This window comes from Gobio gobio (genome assembly GCF_949357685.1).
Source record: "Gobio gobio genome assembly, chromosome: 19".
Taxonomy (NCBI): domain Eukaryota; kingdom Metazoa; phylum Chordata; class Actinopteri; order Cypriniformes; family Gobionidae; genus Gobio; species Gobio gobio.
Genome location: NC_137112.1, coordinates 40,580,006 through 40,601,993, shown reverse-complemented (window position 1 = coordinate 40,601,993; position 21,988 = coordinate 40,580,006). Strand labels below are relative to the sequence as shown.

The following is a 21,988-nucleotide window of genomic DNA, read 5'->3' as shown; positions in this document are numbered from 1 at the left end:
CGAGCCATATGGGATGGCATCATTACTGTACGAGCACTGAGGTCAGCCAAAACCCTCTAGTCAGAGCCGAACACACAGACTGTAGGACTTTACAGCTTGCTAATTACTGCTCGTGCGCTCTTCCTCCTTAGTCAAATATCAATTTACTCAGAGGCTCAGGTAAGACTTTAACCGCAGAGGCCTGTCCTACAGAGATTTCCCGGCTAATCAGGATTCTGATGGATGGCATGCTGATTAAAGACTCTAGATGTGGGAATAATCACTTTGAACACTTTCTCACATTTGAAGCAATGTGAGAAAAACCAGCAGCATTGTTTGTTGTTGTGCTTTTCTCTGTCTGACTCTGAACTGACATTTTTGGGGAGGAAAATGGAAAAACAAGGCTAATGTGAAACTTTCTGAAGCCTGGCACATTTATGCTTTTCTGCTAGTGGAATTTAGTGGAAACCATGTTATTAGAAATGCAGATCTATATCCATTGATTTTTTTCCTTCATGTCCGTATGAAAATGATATATTGATTTGGCTGCAGTCACTTACTGTACATACACTAGCATTAATAGGTTTTTGAGGTAAAAATATATTTTAATATATTTGAAAGTATCTTATACTCACCAAAGCTGCATTTATTATTTTAAATATATTAAAATAGAAAACATTTATTTTTTATTGCAATAATATTTCACAATATTAAGTTTTTACTCTATTTTTGATTCAATTAAATCCATCAGAAATCATTTAGGGCTGCCACTAACGACTATTCTTATATCGATTAATCTATCGACTAATTAATCGATTAATCTGTCGACTAATTTATCGCAATCATTTTCAACAATTTTACTTAAAAACATTTAATTTAACTTGCAACGTTGGCCTTCAGTAGTATACTATAAAAAAAGTATAAATGTACACAAGCCCTTGACAAAATGTAAAACTAAAAGAGTAGCTAAAAATGTAAAAAGGTACAAATTTGTAAACCAACATAACAAAAAAAAAGAAATATCAGCAAATACTTTTTATATAGAATAGTGTTGTCACAATATCAAATTTATGACTTCGATACCAGACTAAAATATCTCAATACCGATACTGAATCGATACCATGGCAAAAAACTGTAAAAGTAATTGAATAATATGACAGAACTTACTATTCATTGTTGTATCATTGTTTTAGGGTTAAAAAAAACCCTATAAACTCACTTGGCTGGCAAGTTCCTGCCAGTTTCCTCCCCTGCCCTACTTCGCACAGAATATTAGGTACGCACCAATTTTATACGGACCAATTTCATTGTAACACCCGATTTCTCATTCAACTCTGTATACGTTCACTAAAGACATATCCGACTGCATTTACCCGAATACTCGCCAGGGCATGCTTTTTTACATATTTTTTACCATTCAAACCCAATAATCTGCGAAACTGGTGTCGCGATCTGTCATAGTGAAAGGCGTGTGCGCGGCTGCGCGCGCTTCAGGTCCGAGTCCGGCAGTGCACGCGAGCACGTCCCGGCTGCGATATTTTTGTTCCCAGGATGGTAGGGGAAGGTACCGCCTTTTTCGTCTATGATTGGCTAGAAGGGCTCTCCTCCGATTGGTTATTTGATTTGGCGGTGAAACGTCATCTCACGTTCATGGCAGGCCAGGCTGTCGTGTGCGTGCCGTCAGATTTATATTCCAAGTTCACATGGTGTATCTAGTTGAAGCAAACACTATGGGTAAATCGACTGTACAGTAACTTTAAAGCCACACAGAAATGTGGTGGTTAAGGGCCACTGTGTCATGCCAATGTGCTGATTCGTCCCATCTTCTTCAATAGCTAGCAGAGTTTTTTGTCATGCTAATGTACTGATTCGTCCCATCTTAATAACATTTGTTAGCCATTTCAAGGTAAGGATTACACAATATTAGTGCATCAACATGAACTGTATGTTAAACATTACTAGTAATTGTGTGTGTGTGTGTGTGTGTGTGCGCGTGTGTGTGTGCGTGGGTGTGCGTGGGCGTCGGAAGCAAAAAAATGTGGGTGGGTCCTCAGAATTTTTTTACTGGAGTAGATGCCAATTACATTAAGTACAAATATACAGCTTTACTTGGTAAACGTATAGGTCGGAAAGACAAAATTACGTAAATCGCCATATCATTGAGAGCGATAAGTGTAGGGGTAAAACGCACGGCATCTAGTTTTGACACAAATCGACCCGCGGTTCGAGTCCTGCTTTCGCCGAAATTAATCTTCTCCGTTTTCCCATCACATATCAAATCGGAAAGGCATTTATTTTCAATACAAATTAAGAAAATATTAGAAAAGTGGAAATAAAGCGTCTAATATGTGTTTAATAATAAGTGTTTATCGATTAGGGGTAGGTAAACAGACATGTGCTGAATGTTAGAGACGATAAAAGTGAGTGGGTCCAATATCATTGATCGTAAAAAGTGGGTGGGTCTTGTCCCACCCATATACAATGGTTCCGACGCCCGTGTGTGTATGTGTGTGTGTAGCCATGAAAGTTAAGTGTCGCTGGTGTCATATTTGTGCAAAGGAGAAATTGGAGAACATCATACCGGATCATCTTGAGCTTAGGATTAGGTATAAATCAACGGACAGGGAGAACAGCTCCAGTAATAAATGGTTTTGGTGCAGGTATTGAGAGGTTAGGGTTAGGGTTAGGAAATAGCTAAGACTAATCTAAACAGGCTATGAAATTGTGAACTTGAAATATAAATCTGAAGACACGCACATATAGCGCTTTTCTTAGTAGGCTATGTTGGATTGACTTTGTTTAACAACGATCAAAACAGACTAGCTGACAGCCTGCCATGAACGTGAGATATATAACCAATCGGAGGAGAGCCCTTCTAGCCAATCATAGACGAAAAAGGCGGTACCTTCCCCTACCATCCTGGGAAAAAAAATATTGCGTCCCGGCTGCACCGCACTTTTCTGTTGCTTTCTTTTTCCTGAGCTGCGCGTATATATATGACTGTTCTGCTTCCATTGTTTAGTGAACGGTGGAAGCAGAGCTCACACACACGTCCTCACTCCTGCTGTCACACATCGACGCAAATTAAGAAATACTGCTCTTATTAGAGTGCTGTCATTTAAAAGTACCAGTACTAATACAATTTCATATCGTACCCAACTTACCCAGTCGACTAAAACTATTGATGTCGACTAATTAACATCGTCGACGCAGTCGATTGTATCGACCAATCGTGACAGGCCTAAAATCATTATATTATGCTGATTTGGTCTCATCAGGATTCTTTGATGAATAGAAATTTCAAAAGAACAGCATTTTGGAATAGTAATGGATATGACAATGTTGATATGTTTGTTCTTGGTGGAATAGATCTGCTGCTGCAGAGCAAGTACGGGACTTGGTACTGCTAATGCAAGCACGACACGCTGCTGTGAGCAAGTTAGACATGCTGTGCTGTAGAATATAGCGTACATGAATTACCCGTAGCAGATCTAGACAGGTGGAGCTGGGGAAGGTGGAGGGTTTCTGCTATAGCAAATGCTGACCAAGTATTTGAAGGTTGAGCAGCGAGCTCATTGGATACTGATCCAAAACTGATCAGGAACCAATCAGCTGTGCCCTAAAGAGAACGATGTGATTAGAAGCCGGTTGAGTAGACCTATTAGCCTGCACCATCTAGCTATACTAACATATTACAGAACTTTCTTTTCATTTCATTTATTTGAAATAGCAATCTTTACTTTTTTTTGATCAATGTGGAAGATTTAGAATGGCTGAATAACAGAATTAATGTCTTTTAAAAAAGAGTGTACTGTACACATTGAGACCTTATGTTTTATGCTAACATCTTAATAGCTATTCTTTTAACCTGTGGAGAACATAATTCATCATTAAAGGATATTTTTTGAAGTATGACTATTAGAATGATAAATAAAAAAATATATTTGATTAATCCCAAAGTAATTACAGTGGCCCCATATATTATTGGAACACGTACGCTAGAAATGTAGCCATGAAATTAATGAATTGCATTGCATTATAGAAAACATACATTAAATCTTAATTTTAACAAACAATATCTAACAAACTCAGTGCTTGCAAAGTGTGCTATCACTTAGTTTGATATTTACTGTAGTACAATGACATTCAGACACACACACACACACACACACACACACACACACACACACACACACACACACACACACACACACACACACACACACACACACACACACACACACACACACACACACACACACACACACACACACACACACACACACACACACACACACACACACACACACACACACACACACACACACACACACACACGGACATTCCATAGGCGTAACGGTTTTTATACTGTACAAACTGTACATTCTATCCCCCTACCCCTAAACCTACCTATCACAGGAAACATTCTGCATTATTACATTTTAATAAAATATTGTTTAGTATGTTTTTAAAGCTAATTAATATATGAGGACATATGAAATGTCCTCATATTTCATGTTTACGTCGTAATACCAGTGTAATACCCGTGTCATTATACAAATTTGTGTCCTCATAAATCACAAACACACACACACACACACACACACACTTTACAGGGACTTTCCATAGCCATAATGATTTTCTACGCATCACAGAAAACCTGAATTTCAAAAACACAGTTTAGTATGTTTTTTTTAAGCTGTTTAGTTTACAAGGACACAGGAAGTGTCCTCATAAACCATGTTTACGTTGTAATACCCATGTCATAATACATTTTTGTGCCCTCACAAATTCAAAAACACACACAGAGACTCACAATCACCCTTTACAGCCGTGACAAGCTCCTTCCGACTTTCAAACCAACTTGTATGTCTCACAGGGAGTTGATCTCCCTCCGTCTCTCATGTGGCCATCACTGAAATGCAGCAGGCAGGCGGAGAGAAACAGAATTGAGATACGAGCAGGATCCTGTCCCATGGTGTCACAGCAGCTTAAAGCTGCGAGATAGGATGAGGTCACCCCGAGGGCATCGGAAGCAAAGTCACTGTCGGTAAGATCGTGAGTGGTTTTACTCAATTTTGCCAGCACAAAGGCAGACGTACAGATTGAACTAGGATATCTTATCTAGTAGAATCCACATGATCAATTTCTATTTACTTGCAAAATGCAAATTTTTAAATGAAAAATTTAGATTCCCGCCGGTTTTTCCTCAGGCAAAACCCATCGGCCTCCACAGCTGAAAATATTTCATTAGCAACAATCAGAGGCTTTGGTTCAAACACACCTGAGACAGGTTATTTTCCGCTATTCAGACTTTCAAAAGCTTTAATCACCCACAACCCACAAGCCTCCCAGAGTTCTCTCTATGGTGGGATTCCTCAGTGGCTGTACTTCCATTATGAAGACCGCCAGCGAGACTGCGAGTGCAAACAAGAGTAGCGCTATACAGCTTGCTATACCACCTCTTCATCTCACGTTGAAAACAGAGCTCATGTTCAAACCATTTTATGCATTTGACAGATACTTCTTTTCCAAAACAACGTTAACAACATTTTCATGCATTCCCTGGCTATCTAACCTGTGACCTTGGCAAGTCTTTACCAGCCTAAAAAATATCTAACAGCTGTGGAAAGTTATTTAGTGCTTCAGTACACCGTTTTTACCATGTACACTAAACTACATCACACTCATGAAATGAGTAGCGCTCATTATAATCAACAAGATCTTAAGTGCTCCGCTCACATTACGTGACCCTAAGGCTCTGAGCAACTTTCAAATGAATCATATAGATGCAAACAGCCACACATAAGAGCATCTTAAATATTTTAAATATACACTACTAGACAAAAGTTTAGGGTCTATAAGAATGTATAAAAAAGAATGTATAAAAAAAAATTTCTCATGTTCACCAAGGCTGCATTTATTTGATCAAAAATGCATTTAAAACAGTAACATTCTGAAATATTATTACAATTTAAAATTCCTATTTTCTATTTAATTTTCTATTTTTAAAATGTAATTTATTCCTGTGATGGCAAAGCTGAATTTTCAGTAGCCAATAGTCTTCAATCACAGTCTAATGATCCTTCAGAATTCCTTAATGAATTAAAAAAAAAAGTATTCTAATAGAAATATTTTGTACATCATGTTTTTTTTTATCATTTTGCATCTTTATTGTCACTTTTGATCAATTTAATGCACCCTTGCTAGATAAAAGTATGCAATTCTTTCAAAAAATAAATAAACATTTTTTTAGAAGTTTGGGGTATATTATACATTAACTCTTTCCCCGCCAGCGTTTTTGAAAAAAGTTGCCAATATTCACTAAAGTTTTATGGCCCCCAGAATATTTTGTTGTATGAACATGCAATATATCAAAAGAAAGAACAGAGCCTTTGCTTTTAAACAACCCCACCCCCACCCCCCAGCATTTATATGCTGTTAAATGTTTGTGATCGCATTATTTTACATATGCATATGATTACATATCCTTTGTTTCTGCTTCTTCTTCACGTCTTTTGATCTGGAGATTCTGTACTATTTCAGAACATGCCTAATAGCACCCCCTACCATATGACAGTGAAAACACTGGAAAATTCCGGAAGTGTTGTCCCATAAATGAACATCAATTTCCATCAATGGCAGGGAAAGATATTAAAAAATAAAATAAAATAAATAAAATAAAAAATATTCTCTTAGTAATATGTGTAAACCATTAACTAATGAGTGTACAGGAATTTAGATGCTATTTTGCTATTTAGATGCTAACACAACTATGCTAAAAAAGTTTGTACATTTGTAACATTACTCCCAAAACAGATGCGCAATGCTAAACCAAATCACATTCACTTGAGCTGAATTAGATAGTCAAGTATAGTTGGAGACTGGCTACTGTGTTTTGCTATGAACAAGTGCATTGGTACATATGCAACACAGCACAACTTGTTTATGTCGAAATAAATCGAATTATGAATTTATGATGTCTGAAAGTGTCAGGAACATTAGTGTTGTTTACACATTTAAAAAAACACAAAACATTTCCTGACCCAGACGTCTCTAGAGACGGCAGCCTCCTCCTTCTCAACAGCGTGAAGAAATGTTCTAGTCTGACACTTTTTGGATGCATCCTGGATGAAACAATAGGGCACAGGACAGATTAATTACTCGCTAATGGTCACAGATGCAATAATTACAGTGGTTTTCTGCCTATCACAGACACTTCAGCAAAGGAAATGGAGCTGTTTTTGGACTGTCACGATTCGGTTGGAGTTTGAGCTGAGGATTGGTCGATTTTGACGTCTTGAATGCAAAACACTTGGGGTGTTGTTCTGGAAATCAATGATGTTGCAGTGTATTTTGGTTTACTTCTCTGTAAAACCCTAGTCATAAGGTGATTTGAATGTTTGAATGGGTTTACTGTCAAGCTTACACCGGTGTCCTGGCAGAGTAACCGCAGATGTAGTTCATCACATTAAAAATGAACATGTTCTACTAATATTTGACAACCAAAACGTCCAAATACATTAATTTCAACAACATATCTATAGGTTTGCCTCTTTTCCTCTTTTGCTCAGACCTGTATGACTTTCATTAATATTTTATTGACTATTTCAGCTGTTTTTGTTCATGCAATAGAAGTCAATAGGGTCCAAGCACCATACCCCATTGATTTTTGTATGGACTAAAAAAAAAAAACATTTTTCAAAATTTCACATACAGTATAAAGAAAGGATTATATGCATGTATAAATATATACAGTGCACAGCATACATGAGTACACCCCTCTGAACAAAAACAAAATATGTATTTTCTTAATGAACACTAATACAATTCATGGAAAGATGGCAAAATTGAAATGTATTAAACATATACTTAATAACCAGAGAAACATATGTCATTAATATCCGTAAAATAAGTAAATCAGCCAATTTTGTATAAATGAAGGATTGCAGAAATGAGTACACCTTAGATTTCATTCAACAAAGGTATAATATTCTAGCACTTAGTATGTCCTCCATAATTTTAAGTATCTGCTCTGATTGCTTCTTGGCATGGAGAGTACAAGTTCATGATAAATTGCCACATCTGTCCTGTTTAACTCCTGGATGATGACCTCCTTAAATGCCCTGATCTTTAATGGGGAGTGTTACTCAACTCGGATCTACAGAATCTCCACAGGTGCTTAAGAGTGTTAAGACTGGGTAAAATACATATCTTCTAAGTAAAGAGTAATTGCTGAATTTATGCTTCAGAGGGGGTGTACTCATTTATGCTGTGCACTACATTTCCTTTCAAGTGTCCAAATATTCTGTATGTTGGAGCAACACTATATTACCAAAAGTTTTGAGATGCCTTTACATGCACATGAACTTTAATGGCATCCAATAATTTGTTTGTAAGGTTTAAAATGGAGTTGGCCCACCCTTTGCAGCTATAACAGCTTCAACTCTTCTGGAAAGGCTTTCCACAAGGTTTAGGAGTGTGTTTATGGGAATTTTTGACCATTTGACCAGAAGCGCATTTGTGAGGTCAGGCACTGATGTTGGACGAGAAGCCCTGGCTCGCAGTCTCTGCTCTAATTGACCTATCGGTAAGCCCTACCCCTCGAAAGCAGATGAGCCAATGGCAGTTGAGTATCAGTTGCGCTGGGACCGGAACATAGAGCGTCATATGCATTGGAAAATCCGAAGCTCTCAGCGGTTTGATGGTGTTTATGCTACAAAAATGGCAAAACGATGTGCTTGGGGTACTGTAATACTGATTCCAGGTATCGTGAGAGGATTGTCTGGTGGTCACACTCTCATTAAGTTACGATTAAAGTTAGTGAGTCCCTGCTAACATACTAACCGAAATAACTAACTGTTCTCATGTCATGTAACGTTAACAGTGTAGGTCAAAAACACATAAACGAAGGTCTGCATTTCAGTACCTCTCCATATTAAACTGGTTAAATGTACATTAATTGAATCTTACCCTGCGTTACATGAACAGTGTTGAATTACAGAGTAGCGACCATAACACAAGGCTTCTCCCGTTTGCATTGTGATCTGTAAATCCTAGCTTCCAAATTAATCTCCCACATTTATTTTAAAATCTTTTATAATTTAAGTCCCACTTGAATGCTCCTCGTCGAGAGGTGGTCCTTCTGTGCCACATCATTTTTGTATATATTTGTTTATATGTTTAAGGTCTACATTATCTGTCTTACTAAGAAGGACTCCTATTTTGATGGGTATTATAGTCTACGGGTAGTGAAAGGGAGAGTTCGCACTCGCAGTTTATCAGAGTTGTTTTCAGATACAAAGTTTACAGTTTATTAGCAACCCTGAAAACTAAGGCATACGGTCTGTATATGTTTGTTTACTGTTAGTAACGTAAGTTGTATGTGTGGTTTTGTATAATTTGCTGTGTATGTTAATGAAAATGCAACGGAGAGAGAGAGTTTGTGAATGAGACGTTAATCTTTTTTTTTTTTTTTTGAAAAACGATGTAATAAACTTCATAAACCATCAGTAAAGTTTGGCCATCATTCAGACGGGGTCCGCTGCATTCTGTGTCCAAAAACATCTTGGGATAAGGTTTTCACACTGACAGCTGTCATTGTAAGACTAATGGTAGCAACTCCGTTTGTTTGTCCGAGTTAGCAACAGTAACTAAGGGGGGCGGGGCTTACCGATAGGTCAATTCATCCCAAAGGTGTTCTATCGGGTTGAGGTCAGGACTCTGTGCAGGTCAGTCAAGTTCACCAAACTCACTCAAAGGACCTTGCTTTATGCACTGGTGCACAGTCATGTTGGAACAGGATGGGACCATCCCCAAACTGTTCCCACAAAGTTGGGAGTATGAAATTGTCCAAAATATCTTGGTATGCTGAGGCATTAGGAGTTCCTTTCACTGGAACTAAGGGGCCAAGCCCAACCCCTGAAAAACAACCCACACCATAACCCCCCCTCCACCAAACTTTACACTTGGCACAATGCAGTCAGGCAAATACCGTTCTCCTGGCAACCGCCAAACCCAGACTTGTCCATCGTAAGGCTCGGGTGCAGCTGCTCGGCCATGGAAACCCATTCCATTAAGCTCTCTACGCACTGTTCTTGAGCTAATCTGAAGGCCACACAAAGTTTGGAGGTCTGTAGCCATTGACTCTGCAGAAAATTGGCCACTTCTACGCACTGTGTGCCTCAGCATGCACTGACCCCGCTCTGTGATTTTACCTGGCCTACCACTTCGTGGCTGAGTTGCTGTTGTGCCCAATTGCTTCCACTTTGTTATAATACCACTAACAGTTAACCATGGAATATTTAGTAGTGAGGAAATTTCACAAATGGACTTATTGCACAGGTGGTAATCTATCACGGTACCACACTTGAATTCCCTGAGCTCCTGAGAGCGACCCATTCTTTCACAAATGTTTGTAGAAGCGTCTGCATGCCTAGGTGCTTGACTTTATACACCTTTGCCGGAACACCTGAATTCAATGATTTGGAGGGGTGTCCCAATACTTTTGACAACATAGTGTATATATAAGTACACTTAAAAATAAAGGTTCCCAAATAATGTTTTTTTTTTTTTTTTTTTTGCAGTGATGTCATAGAAGAACCATTTTTAATTCCCCAACCATATTTTTTTCTAAGTCTGAAGAAAATTTAAAAAATCTAAAGAACTTTTTCTACTATAAAGAACCTTTGTGCAATGAAAAGGTTTTGTGGATGTTAAAGGATTTTCAAGATAATGCAATTATCCATCCCAGTCATTCGATAATTTCAACTTTTTGGCAGTCTTTTGTGAACTAGAACTATATAAAGAACAATGACTTCTGATTTAACATGAATCATCTCATGAAAACCAACTATGATTTTGTGAAAGGCTGTGTATGTATATGTGTGTGTGTGTGTGTGTGTGTGTGTGTGCGGAAGAAATTAGCTCACAACTAATGAACTGAACAGAAAACAAAAGACAAATGAATAAAAAATTGTCAATATTCACTGCTGAAGAATTGCTCACTTCTTTTCTGTGGGCTTTTCAAATACATACAAACAGAAAAAAAAGAGTATTTCAAAAAGGAAAGATTGTGAATTGTACTAATATCTCATCACATATTATACTGTGACGGTCACGGTCCTATCATATTGGCAGTCACACAGCTTCATTTTTGTTCCTGTTCATTATATGGAAAATATATATATTTTTTTCTATTTTACTCTTTTGCCTTAATGAATCTATTATGTATTGGATTATACTGAAGACTATTGTGCACATTTACATCAGTGATGTCGGAGTACCTTAAATGAATTATTCATGAGAAGACGTGGCCTTGTCCACCTTATTACTAGCTCCAATGATTGGGAGGTATTTTAGATGTAAAATATGTACAATAACAATTGCAGAAAAAATTATATTGAGGTGTCCAGAAATCAATTTTAATAGCACATTGGGTTTCATTTATCGATATAGAACTCATGTTTAATGTGATTTCACTCTTGCATCTAAACACAATATCTAAACACCAAGATTTTTCACGTGAATAAATGCATAGATTCGCGAAATCTGTCTGTATTCCATAATAGTGGTAGACCACGTTTGCATCGTTTTTTGTCTATTCAAAACCGAATATCATTAGTGATCGTATATCAAGAGCATGGAAAGTGTTTTGTGCATTTTGTTTTGATTTCACACCATTAAGCGATAGATTCTAACTGGAGACGTTTTGTTTGTATTAGATGTTTTGTTTGTTTCATAAAAAGGTGTGGACAATATCGACCCTGGCAAAAAGTATTCGATTCCAGGTTTTTTGGACTTCCCACTGTAGGAGAATCGACTCCTCGACTACATTTACTTTATATCAAAACGGGGCAGAAATAAGACATAAATTGCAGTTGTTACACACTTAAATTATTTCCCCCCGACACAAAGCCTTAAAATCCCCTTATTAAAACAGCACACTTTTAGCGTGACTGTCCAAATTAGTACAATTTAGCGATGACTTGATGAGTGGTTATCAGTGTTGCTACCTATAGCTGTTGCTGATACATAATTTTACAGAGGAAAAAGTCACGAAAAACAGCTGTTGTCGAGTGATGGCGCTAAACGCACATGATCATTGTCTTAAAAGGTTAAAGATGAATAATAAAATACATACAATAATCCACACTTATTGAAGTGTTTAATCTTGATGTCTTTTTTATGATTTATGAACACAAGGTTAACCAAGGAAAACCAAATCTATACCTATTTATTGCAATAATATACCATCAGTTAAACTAAAGCTAGCATGGAGGAAGCCTATGTATAATTACAAACTAAAGTCACTATGACTTTTATCTATTTCTAAAGTGAGCTACAGTACATGTAGGATAAATGTGACAAAGTTTCTGCGACAGCTCTCTGACTCGGTGTAGGCCTATTACGTCAGTGTCTGAATTCCTTGCTTCATTTCATGCACTTCTTGCTTATATAGTGCACTAAACTGCCATGACCTATATGGGGATTAGAGAATCAGTAAACAAGTGAGCGATTTTGGACACAGCAAAAGAGTCGATTCCTGTGCTGGCGTCGACCCCGACTCTGAGGCTATTAAGAGTCGAGGAATCGACTCTTTTGGAGTTGACTCCCCATCACTAGCAAAAAGTGGTGAAGACATGTCCCGCAAATTATGCCTATGGTGGGAACACAACCTGTTACACCTCAAACGGAATAATGTGATCATAGATATCTCTGCCTTCTACTATTGAGGGATGGGAGGATGACCTGAAGAAGTGGCCTCAGATAACTTACTCTAATACATTTAGCTACTTTATTGACTCTGTTGCTATGGACGGTGAAGTGAAGAACAATCTAAGCTCTGAGGCTTATCAGTACTTCCACAGTAATAAAGTCGGTCATGCTTTATTCAACGGAGTGAATATAAACAATATATGTAAAACAGTATTTGTTAAATTGCAGTTGAACTTACTTTAGTAAGAAACGCTTTTGACGTTTACCTTGCACCCTAGCCACAGGGACAAACTAGCTTACTGCTACTTCCGCTATCTCACCGGGAGTGACACCCATAATTGTTTCTATAGTAGCACCCCCGAGAATATAAGAATTTAATTTGAACGCACTTGTGAGCCACATTTTATGCATGAAGACATTATCCTGTAGCTGAAGCAGTTTAGTGTGGATGATGCAAGAACTTAAACTGCACAGTATGCAGTGGATTAAATCACTTTCGAAAATGTCAAGAGATGAGAACATGTCAAGAAATGTTAAAGACCTCAATCAAAGTGAGATCAAAATTGAGGTTTTATAGCTTTTAAAGGTCCCATGACATGAAAATTTCACTTTGAGGTTTTTTAACATTAATATGAGTTCCACTAGCCTGTATATGATCCCCCAGTAGAAATGGAGATAGGTGTAAACCAAGCCCTGGGTGTCCTGCTCTGCCTTTGAGAAAATGAAAGCTCAGATGGGCCAATCTGGAATCTTCCCTATATGTCGTCATACGGGGAACGGTTACTTCCCCTTTCTCTGCTTTGCCCGCCCAGAGAATTTGGAGAAAATGGATTCAGTTAATTTTTTACATTTAATTCAGTCGCAATGTCAGCACAGGCTTTACAAACAGCCTTTTAGGATATGGATTCGACAGCTCCGCCACAAACAGTGAGTAACAGTGTTCATTAATGCCTGATCTGTGATCAGTGATTTCTGATGTGTAGCTAATTATTCAAGTTCACACAGACTTTCTTTCTAAATCGTTTAATACTGTTTATTAGGGCTGGGTATTGACACAAATTTCACAATTCGATTCGATTTCGATTCAAAAGCTTTCGATTTGATTCGATTTTCGATTCTTTTCGATTCAATTCAATTCAATATCGATTATTTTGGATATGTATCAGGTATAATACATGGAAAATTTTCTCAAGGAAGACTAATTTCTGAACTAATGTTGTAAACTATGGGAGTCAGTTGATACTACATTAGCCTACTAATATTGAAGGTAAAAATTAACTGATTTGTATACAAACACTTAAATGACACTAAATTATGTTTTTTTTATATAATAATAAAGTTATAATATTAACTTTACAATTACATAATCATAATTCTACTCCAATTCGTTTTTTTGAAATATAAACATTTAAAGGGTGGCTGTCATAAAAACTTGCCAGATTTATTAAATATTGAAGAACATTGACAATGAATATCCTATGTAATGTGGTGCATATAATTAGCAAAATGCTCCTCTCTAGAGTTAATTTTTCTAGCTGTCTAACGAGTTTATGGACACTGGATATGTTTTTTCTGAGGTAATGATGTTACGTGACATTTATTGTAAGCCGTTTTACTTACATCTTTCTGCGGTTGAAACACTGATTGAGCGATTCTATGTGACATGATACGGATTTCGGTAAGTTGTCCTGTATCTTTTAACACACTTTCAGAAGCTCATTCGTGTTTATTTCGCGCTGTTACTGGCGGAAGAAAAGCGGAAGAGAAGATCCGTTCATGTTTGCTCCGTGCTGCCGGTTCTCTTGAGCTGAGCTGCGGCAGAGCGATCTCACGCCACAGCGCCAAAATGGTATTTATGTTTTTGAATTTCGTAAAAAAAAAATAGATTAATAGATTCTTGGGATTTAAGAATCAATATTGTTTTGTAAAAGTGAGAATCGATTAAAATCGAGAAATCGATATTTTTTACCCAGCCCTACTGATGCATCAGTGAATCAAGCCAGTGACTAAACGATCAACTTCACATCGTTTCTCCTAGTAGCATGAAACACATCTGTTCTTTAAATTGTGATTAGACTACAGAGAGCGATCAAAGAACACTCTCTTTATAATGTTCGAAGCTGTCAATCACACGTTGTGAGTATATCTGCACACTTGCCCAAACTGCCGTTAAAATGAATGATGCTGTTATGCTGCACAACGGAGCTCTTACTGTATTCATTTCGATATTGTGTTTGCTGTTAGACTGTCTGTCATTTACTCAATGCTCATCACTGCAGCCTTTCATGAGATGGGAAAAGATCTAAAAATAACGCTATAATCGACACTTTCACGATTCGTTAATCTCGACAGCTGTAATAGTAAAAAAAGTATAGTAAAAGTATTCGAGAGGGGTTCCACATGAAACAGCATTTCAAATGCAAAGATGTCATCCAATCACAGCAGTGGGCGTGAACACTGACGTCTCACAGCAGCCAATCACAATAGTGAGCGTTTACACTGAAGTCTCACAGCAGACATGCCCCTTCGAACAGAGCATTCAAGCCAGAGGGCTAAAATCAGGATAGAAAAATGGCTTTTATTTCTAAATTATGACATTTTATGATGTAAAAATAATACTAACAATAAAAGTACACCTCAGGAAACATAAAATAATAAAACAATCCACGTCATGGGACCTTTAAAGGGGTGGTAAAACACATTCTTTTGAAGGCTTGACTGTGTTTGTGGGGTGCACTGTAACATGTGTTCATGCTTCGTTTTAAAAAAAATTGCCTTATTTTTCATATTTTTGACCTTTATTCTACACTGCTCTGTCCCTCTTTGTAAAACGGTCTGATGCTTTCCGGGTTGTATGAAGCCAGTCCCTCAAAAATACGCAGTGGGCTCTGATTGGTTAGCTGGCCTAGTGTGTTCTGATTCGCTAACCGCAGTGCACGGTTGTCGGAAACGTCACGCCCCTTACCTGGAGGCTGTGCTTTGGTCGGCGTCAATAAAACCATATGAGAACATTTGAGTGAAGATGATCGAGCAGAACCTGTTCAGTCCTCAAGTGTAAAGACTGCGGATCTATAGTGATCGCTACTGAATGGCACTGTTACTTTTGTATTTTTAGAACGATTATAGCCAAATATCTGTCGCAAGAACTATTAACCCAAAACGAACACTAAGCACTGGCTTTACTAGTAAGTTAGCCAAATCACACACAGAACCATGTTTAGCATGCCTGAAGATAAACAATACATAAAAGCTCTAATCAAAGAATCATTTACACTAATGTCAGGTTCGCTGTTGAGATTTTAACGTTAGTGTTTGTAATGTTAGGTGTTCGTCGGATAACGTTAAGTATGAATGAGCATTTAACAGACTGGTTTGCAGAACAGCGCTGTCATCTGTTTACTTCCTTGCTACAACCTATTACAGGAAAACACATCGATGAAATATAAATCAGACTTACAGGTTGTGGCCCGTAAACAGCTTCTGTTTGTAAATCCAGCTTACAGGACAAGCCGTTGTGCATATCCTGTATTGAACTCGTGAAGTTTGTGGAAGTTTGTGTTGTCCTCCGTGAAATGTGCAGCGCGCGTCGTGCATCCACGCACCGGCAGTGTTTTTTTCACGCAGCTGACGTTGTGCAAATCCGGCATTGAAATCGCGAAGACGGTGGATGTTTTCCTCTGTTAGATGTGCTGCAGAGAGCCCTGCGCGCCTGATTCCCCGCTGACTCAAACACACGTGCATATAACATGCTGTGTGTTAAACGCTCTGCAACGCACCCCCGTCCCAAGGAAGGCTGAACAGAGCAAGTACCCCAGACCTGCAATCCGGATGGAAATAACAGCGTTTCCTCGGCATCGCGGCAACAACACTCCAGCCTAACTAACTTATACCACAACAGCGGCGCGATACAAAATGGCCTCACCCCCCCTTATTTAATATTCTCGGAGGAGGGGTTTATGTAAATATTGAGCCTGTTGATGTCACCAACCCTGGAGGAATGTGTGTAGTCGCCTGCTGGCCGTTTGCTGTAGTTCTTAGAAACTGATTTCTTTAAAAGCAAATATCTCCCTTTGCTTTAAACTTTGAACGTTGTAACTTTGCAGATGTTGTTTATGCTCAAGCAGCAACATTACACGCTAGCTAAAGTTAGAATAGTGAAATCGTGGTTTACCACCCCTTTAAAACATTCACAGTTTGTGACGTCAGAAGTCCAGCACTCTAAAAAAAAAAGGTTCTATATGGCACCAAAAATAGTTCTTGGCTCGTAATCATAGGGGAACCTTTTTTAGTGCTATATAGCACCATTTTTGGTGCTTCAGTGGTTCTTCAGCGGTTCTTCAGAGGTTCTTCAGCGGTTCTTCAGAGGTTCTTCACCGGTTCTTCAGAGGTTCTTCACCGGTTCTTCAGAGGTTCTTCACCGGTTCTTTGACTAAGGTGCTATATAGCACCTCTGAAGAACCACTGAAGCACCAAAATTGGTGCTATATAGCACTAAAAAAGGTTCCCTTATGATCACGAGACTTTTTTTTTAGAGTGAAGGAGACTGGTTCAAAATGAGGTCTTCAAGCCTTTCAAGTGCTTTTAAGAAGCAAACTCAAGAATTTGCTCTCCTGTCTCCACATATTTTTCTCATTTCCAGGAAAACTGAACAAAATGAAGCACAAAAAAGCTCAAGAAAATTAGACCTTGAGTACAGAAGAAAATGTCTTGGTGCACAAATGAGCGCTTCTTCATAGACGGAACGAAAGTGGACACACTTCGTCAGGATGAAACCAGTATCGATTTTACATTCCAGGAATCATCACCCCTGTGGACCTGCAGAGCTGCTCTTCGATCCACACACAGCACGGAAGGAAACTGCCTCAGAGCCTCTGAGAACTGACCACTGCTTCACAGAAAAACTTCAACGTCCTCATATCATCCTTCATCTATAAAGCATTCTCACAGTTGCCTTCATTAGCATTAGACCTGTTGATATATCCATCCTGCCATCAATCAGTGCAAATTTGAGCATAACTTTCAAACGAGTCAACTTTTTAAAAGAAACTTTAAACTGAAACTATGTTTTGGTGCCCCCTATATATTGACCTTTATATGGTTGATGACATTAAGATATGCATAGTCACTCACCTACAAAAAATTACATTTGTGCACATCTGATTCCAGTGTCTTTTACATAATTTCATAAAAAATGTAAATACAAGTGTTGTGTGAAGTAAAAAAAAAAATTTAATTGAAAGGTGTAAATGTTATTGTGAGCAGATTTGTGTAGTTTGGAAAATGTATTTTAGATAAAAATGTGTAACTTTTATGAAATGTTTTGCAGCAAATATAGATTTTTTTTATTTTTTTATTTTGAAAACTTTATGGTCGACTGAAAATGTGTATTGACATACTTTACTGTATTTTGGAACAGTGTGTTTGTTTAAACACTGTATATTAAACATATGTCTTTTGTAATTAGTTGTTGAATGTGTCATTCAATAGAAAAATGGCCTTTAATAGTTTTAGAAGGAACAAATTTGGTACAAACGGCGTTGTACCTTAAGGGACAAGATTTTTTACCTTTGATGAAGGTACAATATTGTACCAGCATGTTTTAAAAAACAAAAGGTAAATTTTGGTTGCCCATGGTACAAATCATGCCCTTTAAGGTACAAACTGGAATGGTCCATTTTGTTCCTTCATATTAAGGTACAATTTTGTACCCTTAAAAGGTACCCTCAAAATTGTAGATCATTTTGAAATGATCTACAGAGTGTAGATCAATTATTGAAATGTCTATTTTTAAAACAAATCTGTGATATTTATATGTCAATTGATAAAAATTTAAAAAAATATTAAAGTAGCTATGGTTTGTCCGAGAAATTACCAATAACGTTCAGGTTCAGATCCCATGATCATCCGAATACTGCTATATTTTTCCATATAACCTCTGTGTTACTGGTCACTTTTGCTTGCGCAATAAATTAATCAGAAATTTTACTGGGTGGAATATTCCTTAAACAAGAGTGGTCAGATATTTCAAACACCCCACAATTTGGTCCCTGCATCTAGTCAAGGAAATTGAATGATGCTGATTTCCGTGTTTATTTATATGGCAAAGGCAGTTGCCTGATATGAACTCCTTGCCTGAGGTCTTCATGGCCAAATGTTTGATGTTTTGTTACAAGTTTTATAGAAGTGCTTAATTGCGGCATCTTAAAATAAGCTCACAGTAGCTTGGATGTGCCGGACGACATTAATAGGCCAAGTAATAATCTTCTGTTCTTTGTGAGCTGTCAATCTCATGCTTAACAATTGTTGCCATGGCGACATGAGGAATTCTCAGTGCAACTCCAGCTGGATATAAAATTGATCAGACTTCACAGATAACGCAGGCAGATGGTCTCACAGTTTTCTGAACTGCCGTACATACATGCCTGCTGTTCCAAGATCTGTGACAACAAGGATCAATATCCAACCTGGACCACTTTTTCGATCAAATGCAGAATAGAAATTTGCATTACCTTGTCGTTTCCTGACTGACTGTACTCTACCAAAAATGGTCATTCACACATTTGATTATGCAATCCCAATATGTAACTTCTCCAACTGGATCTGACCACAGTGTCAGAATTTTCTGGCTCAGGCTGTGAATGGATCTTACAAACACAAAATGTGTGTTTAGCATTTCTGAAAATCCTATAATAATGGATTCATTTCTTGTCTGTGTAAAATATCACACTGCGGCTATGTTTACACGACAGTTTTTAACTGAAAACGGCAAACATTTTATGCATTTTGGCCGTTTATTTACACGACAACAGCATTTTGGGAGCCTGAAAACGCAAGCTTTTGAAAACTATACGTTTACCGTCTCCATATAAACAACAAAAACGCGAATCAGTGAAAACGGTGATGTCATTACATGTTCAAGCATGCCTGACATGCATAATACAGCCTTTTTAGTCATTTTCGCAGATTAGTGTGAACAGGGGTCGTTTTGACAATGTTGTCGTCTGTTTGTAGTACATGGTTATCGTGTAAACATACTCTACGATTTACCCTGTACACTATTAAAGATAGAATTCATGGAAAAAAAGAAAATTACTGTATGTCAGAATGTACCCACCCTCACACCGTGACTAATACTGTATGACTATTTGAAAAGGCTTTTTAAAGGGTTAGTTAAGTCATCATTTACATGTATTCACCCTGGTGTTGTTCTAATGCCGTATGCCCTTCTTTCTTTTATGGGCCACAAAAGGTGAATAAAAGAAAATGTCCTGCTTGCACTCATTCATATAATAAGCGAATAGTTACCAGCATCAAGCATCAACAAGAAATCCAAAAAAATTGTCCATGTGCTTAGTCAAATAACACTGGACTGGAACTCTGTTTGTCTGACGACAGTCAGAATGACAGCTGACAGATGTTGTGAACGTGATAACTTCTTGGTATGACAAATACAATGGATATATTCACCTCAGAAGGTACATGGGTTGAATTTCATGTTGTGTTTTTGTTTATCTTGATTTCTCACAACTTGAGTGCCTTTTCTGGGCAAGACGGAGTAAACGGCGAGCACGAACAGAGTCGAACGAATGCGCACGTTGTGCAGCCGTGCTCGGAACACCAATGGACAAGGTCAAGAATTTTGTTGAATAATACATTACATTTCAATTTGCTTTTCACTAAACCCTATTGTACACTTGGAATATACAGCACATGTCACATGGGATCATTCTGTGATACTTTTGCATCTTTTCTTAAAAGGCTTGATGCTGGTTGCTATTCACTGCCATTATATGGGCGAGCGCGATCGGGATTTTTTAATTTTTTTTATTCTCCTTTTGTGGTCCATAAAAGAAAGAAGGACATACGACATTAGAACATTAGAGTCATTTTTTACTTCATTTTCATTTTAGGGTGAACTATCCCTTTAAGGGTATCTTGGTCATTCTCAAAGCAAATGGTAGAGTCAAGATCCAAAAATGGCCACAAAAGTACCATAAAAGTATCTTGTGCAATGTGCAATATATTCAGTCTTTAAATGATAGATTGTTATTAATTGAAAACCGTAGCTCCCTATGGCACATTCATGAGAGTAGTATCTGAACGAATAGTTCTTTTGATATGGACTTTTGGCCATATTAAGTCGCCTTTTTGTGTTCTACAGAAGAAAGAAGGTCATACAGGTTTGTAACAACATGACAGCGAGTAACTGATGGCAAATCATCATGCTGGAAAAATACTCATTATTTAGCTATTTAGCTAGGGACAGAGTAAATTAATTGTCTTCCCAAGAAAACATTTTTTGATGAAATATTGGCAACCCACCTGTTTTCCAGATGTACTGGCTTCTTTTTGGTGCTTCTGCTCTCAGTGGAGGAGACATGAGTGCTACATAAAGGCCGGAAGCCCACAGGGAGAACACAATGGTAATCTCGTGCCTCAGAAATGCCATCTTCTGTCAGCCTGTTGGCATCTAACCTGCAACAGAAATACACACATTAGTTACAAGTTACAGTAGTCACTATAGTTAGATCTAGAAAGTTAAGACATCTTATGTCCAGTTTCATGGAAAATTAGACATCAGATATGATAACACATTAGCAATTTAATATTTTCTGAAAAATACTTGTTTGCATGCAGTTTCTATGATGTTGTGGGTGGTTTTGAAGTGATTGCTTACTGGACAAAATTTTTAATAATCTGGTTTCTAGTCCCTCCTTCAGCAGCTTTTCCACCGTCAGGCCGAACGTTTATTAGAATGGTAAGGAACGGTTCTAATTGTGTTTCCATTTGAGCCTGGTACGGCACGGTATAATTACAAACTGTTCTCGGCCCGGAATTCGAACCGTGCTGGCCTGGTAGAATCCGTGAAGTGACGTAGCCACACAAGATTTGTCACTTGTCTGTTGCCTGACTACCAGTTTCTCTGTAGCTGGCTAAGCGCTCTATTTGAGCGACATAAGCACAAATTAATAATAAAATTAAAAGAAATAACATACATGCATACAGCTTTACCATACCTGGTGGAAATTTCAAACACGATGGGGCAACCGACAGTGCTTGAATATCTCCTATCCTTTTAAGAGAAGATATAGAAGACTCAAGAGTCAAAAACTTGACTGGAAGCTCTTCAACAGGCTCAAAGGGAGCCAGGGATAAGCCTTGGAGCACCACGGCCAAATCCCAAGCCGGTACCCTAGTGCGTACTGCAGGCCTCAGCCTCAATGTGCCATGGAGGAACCGTGTTCCCAAGGATTCTACCTAAAGACGTACCACTCAAAGGAATGTGGTAAG

The 21,988-nt window shown here is 38.0% G+C and overlaps 1 protein-coding gene across 1 annotated transcript in view; it reads right to left on the bottom strand.

Annotated features, from left to right (window-relative positions):
* Positions 1-21,988, bottom strand: part of thsd7bb (thrombospondin, type I, domain containing 7Bb) — a 127,553-nt gene that overhangs the window by 60,276 nt on the left and 45,289 nt on the right. Inside the window, exon 4 of the mRNA XM_079844379.1 lies at positions 21,020-21,172. Within this exon, the coding sequence (XP_079700505.1) occupies positions 21,020-21,146 (127 nt within the window). The 5' untranslated portion in view covers positions 21,147-21,172. The remainder of the gene's footprint in view (positions 1-21,019; positions 21,173-21,988) is intronic.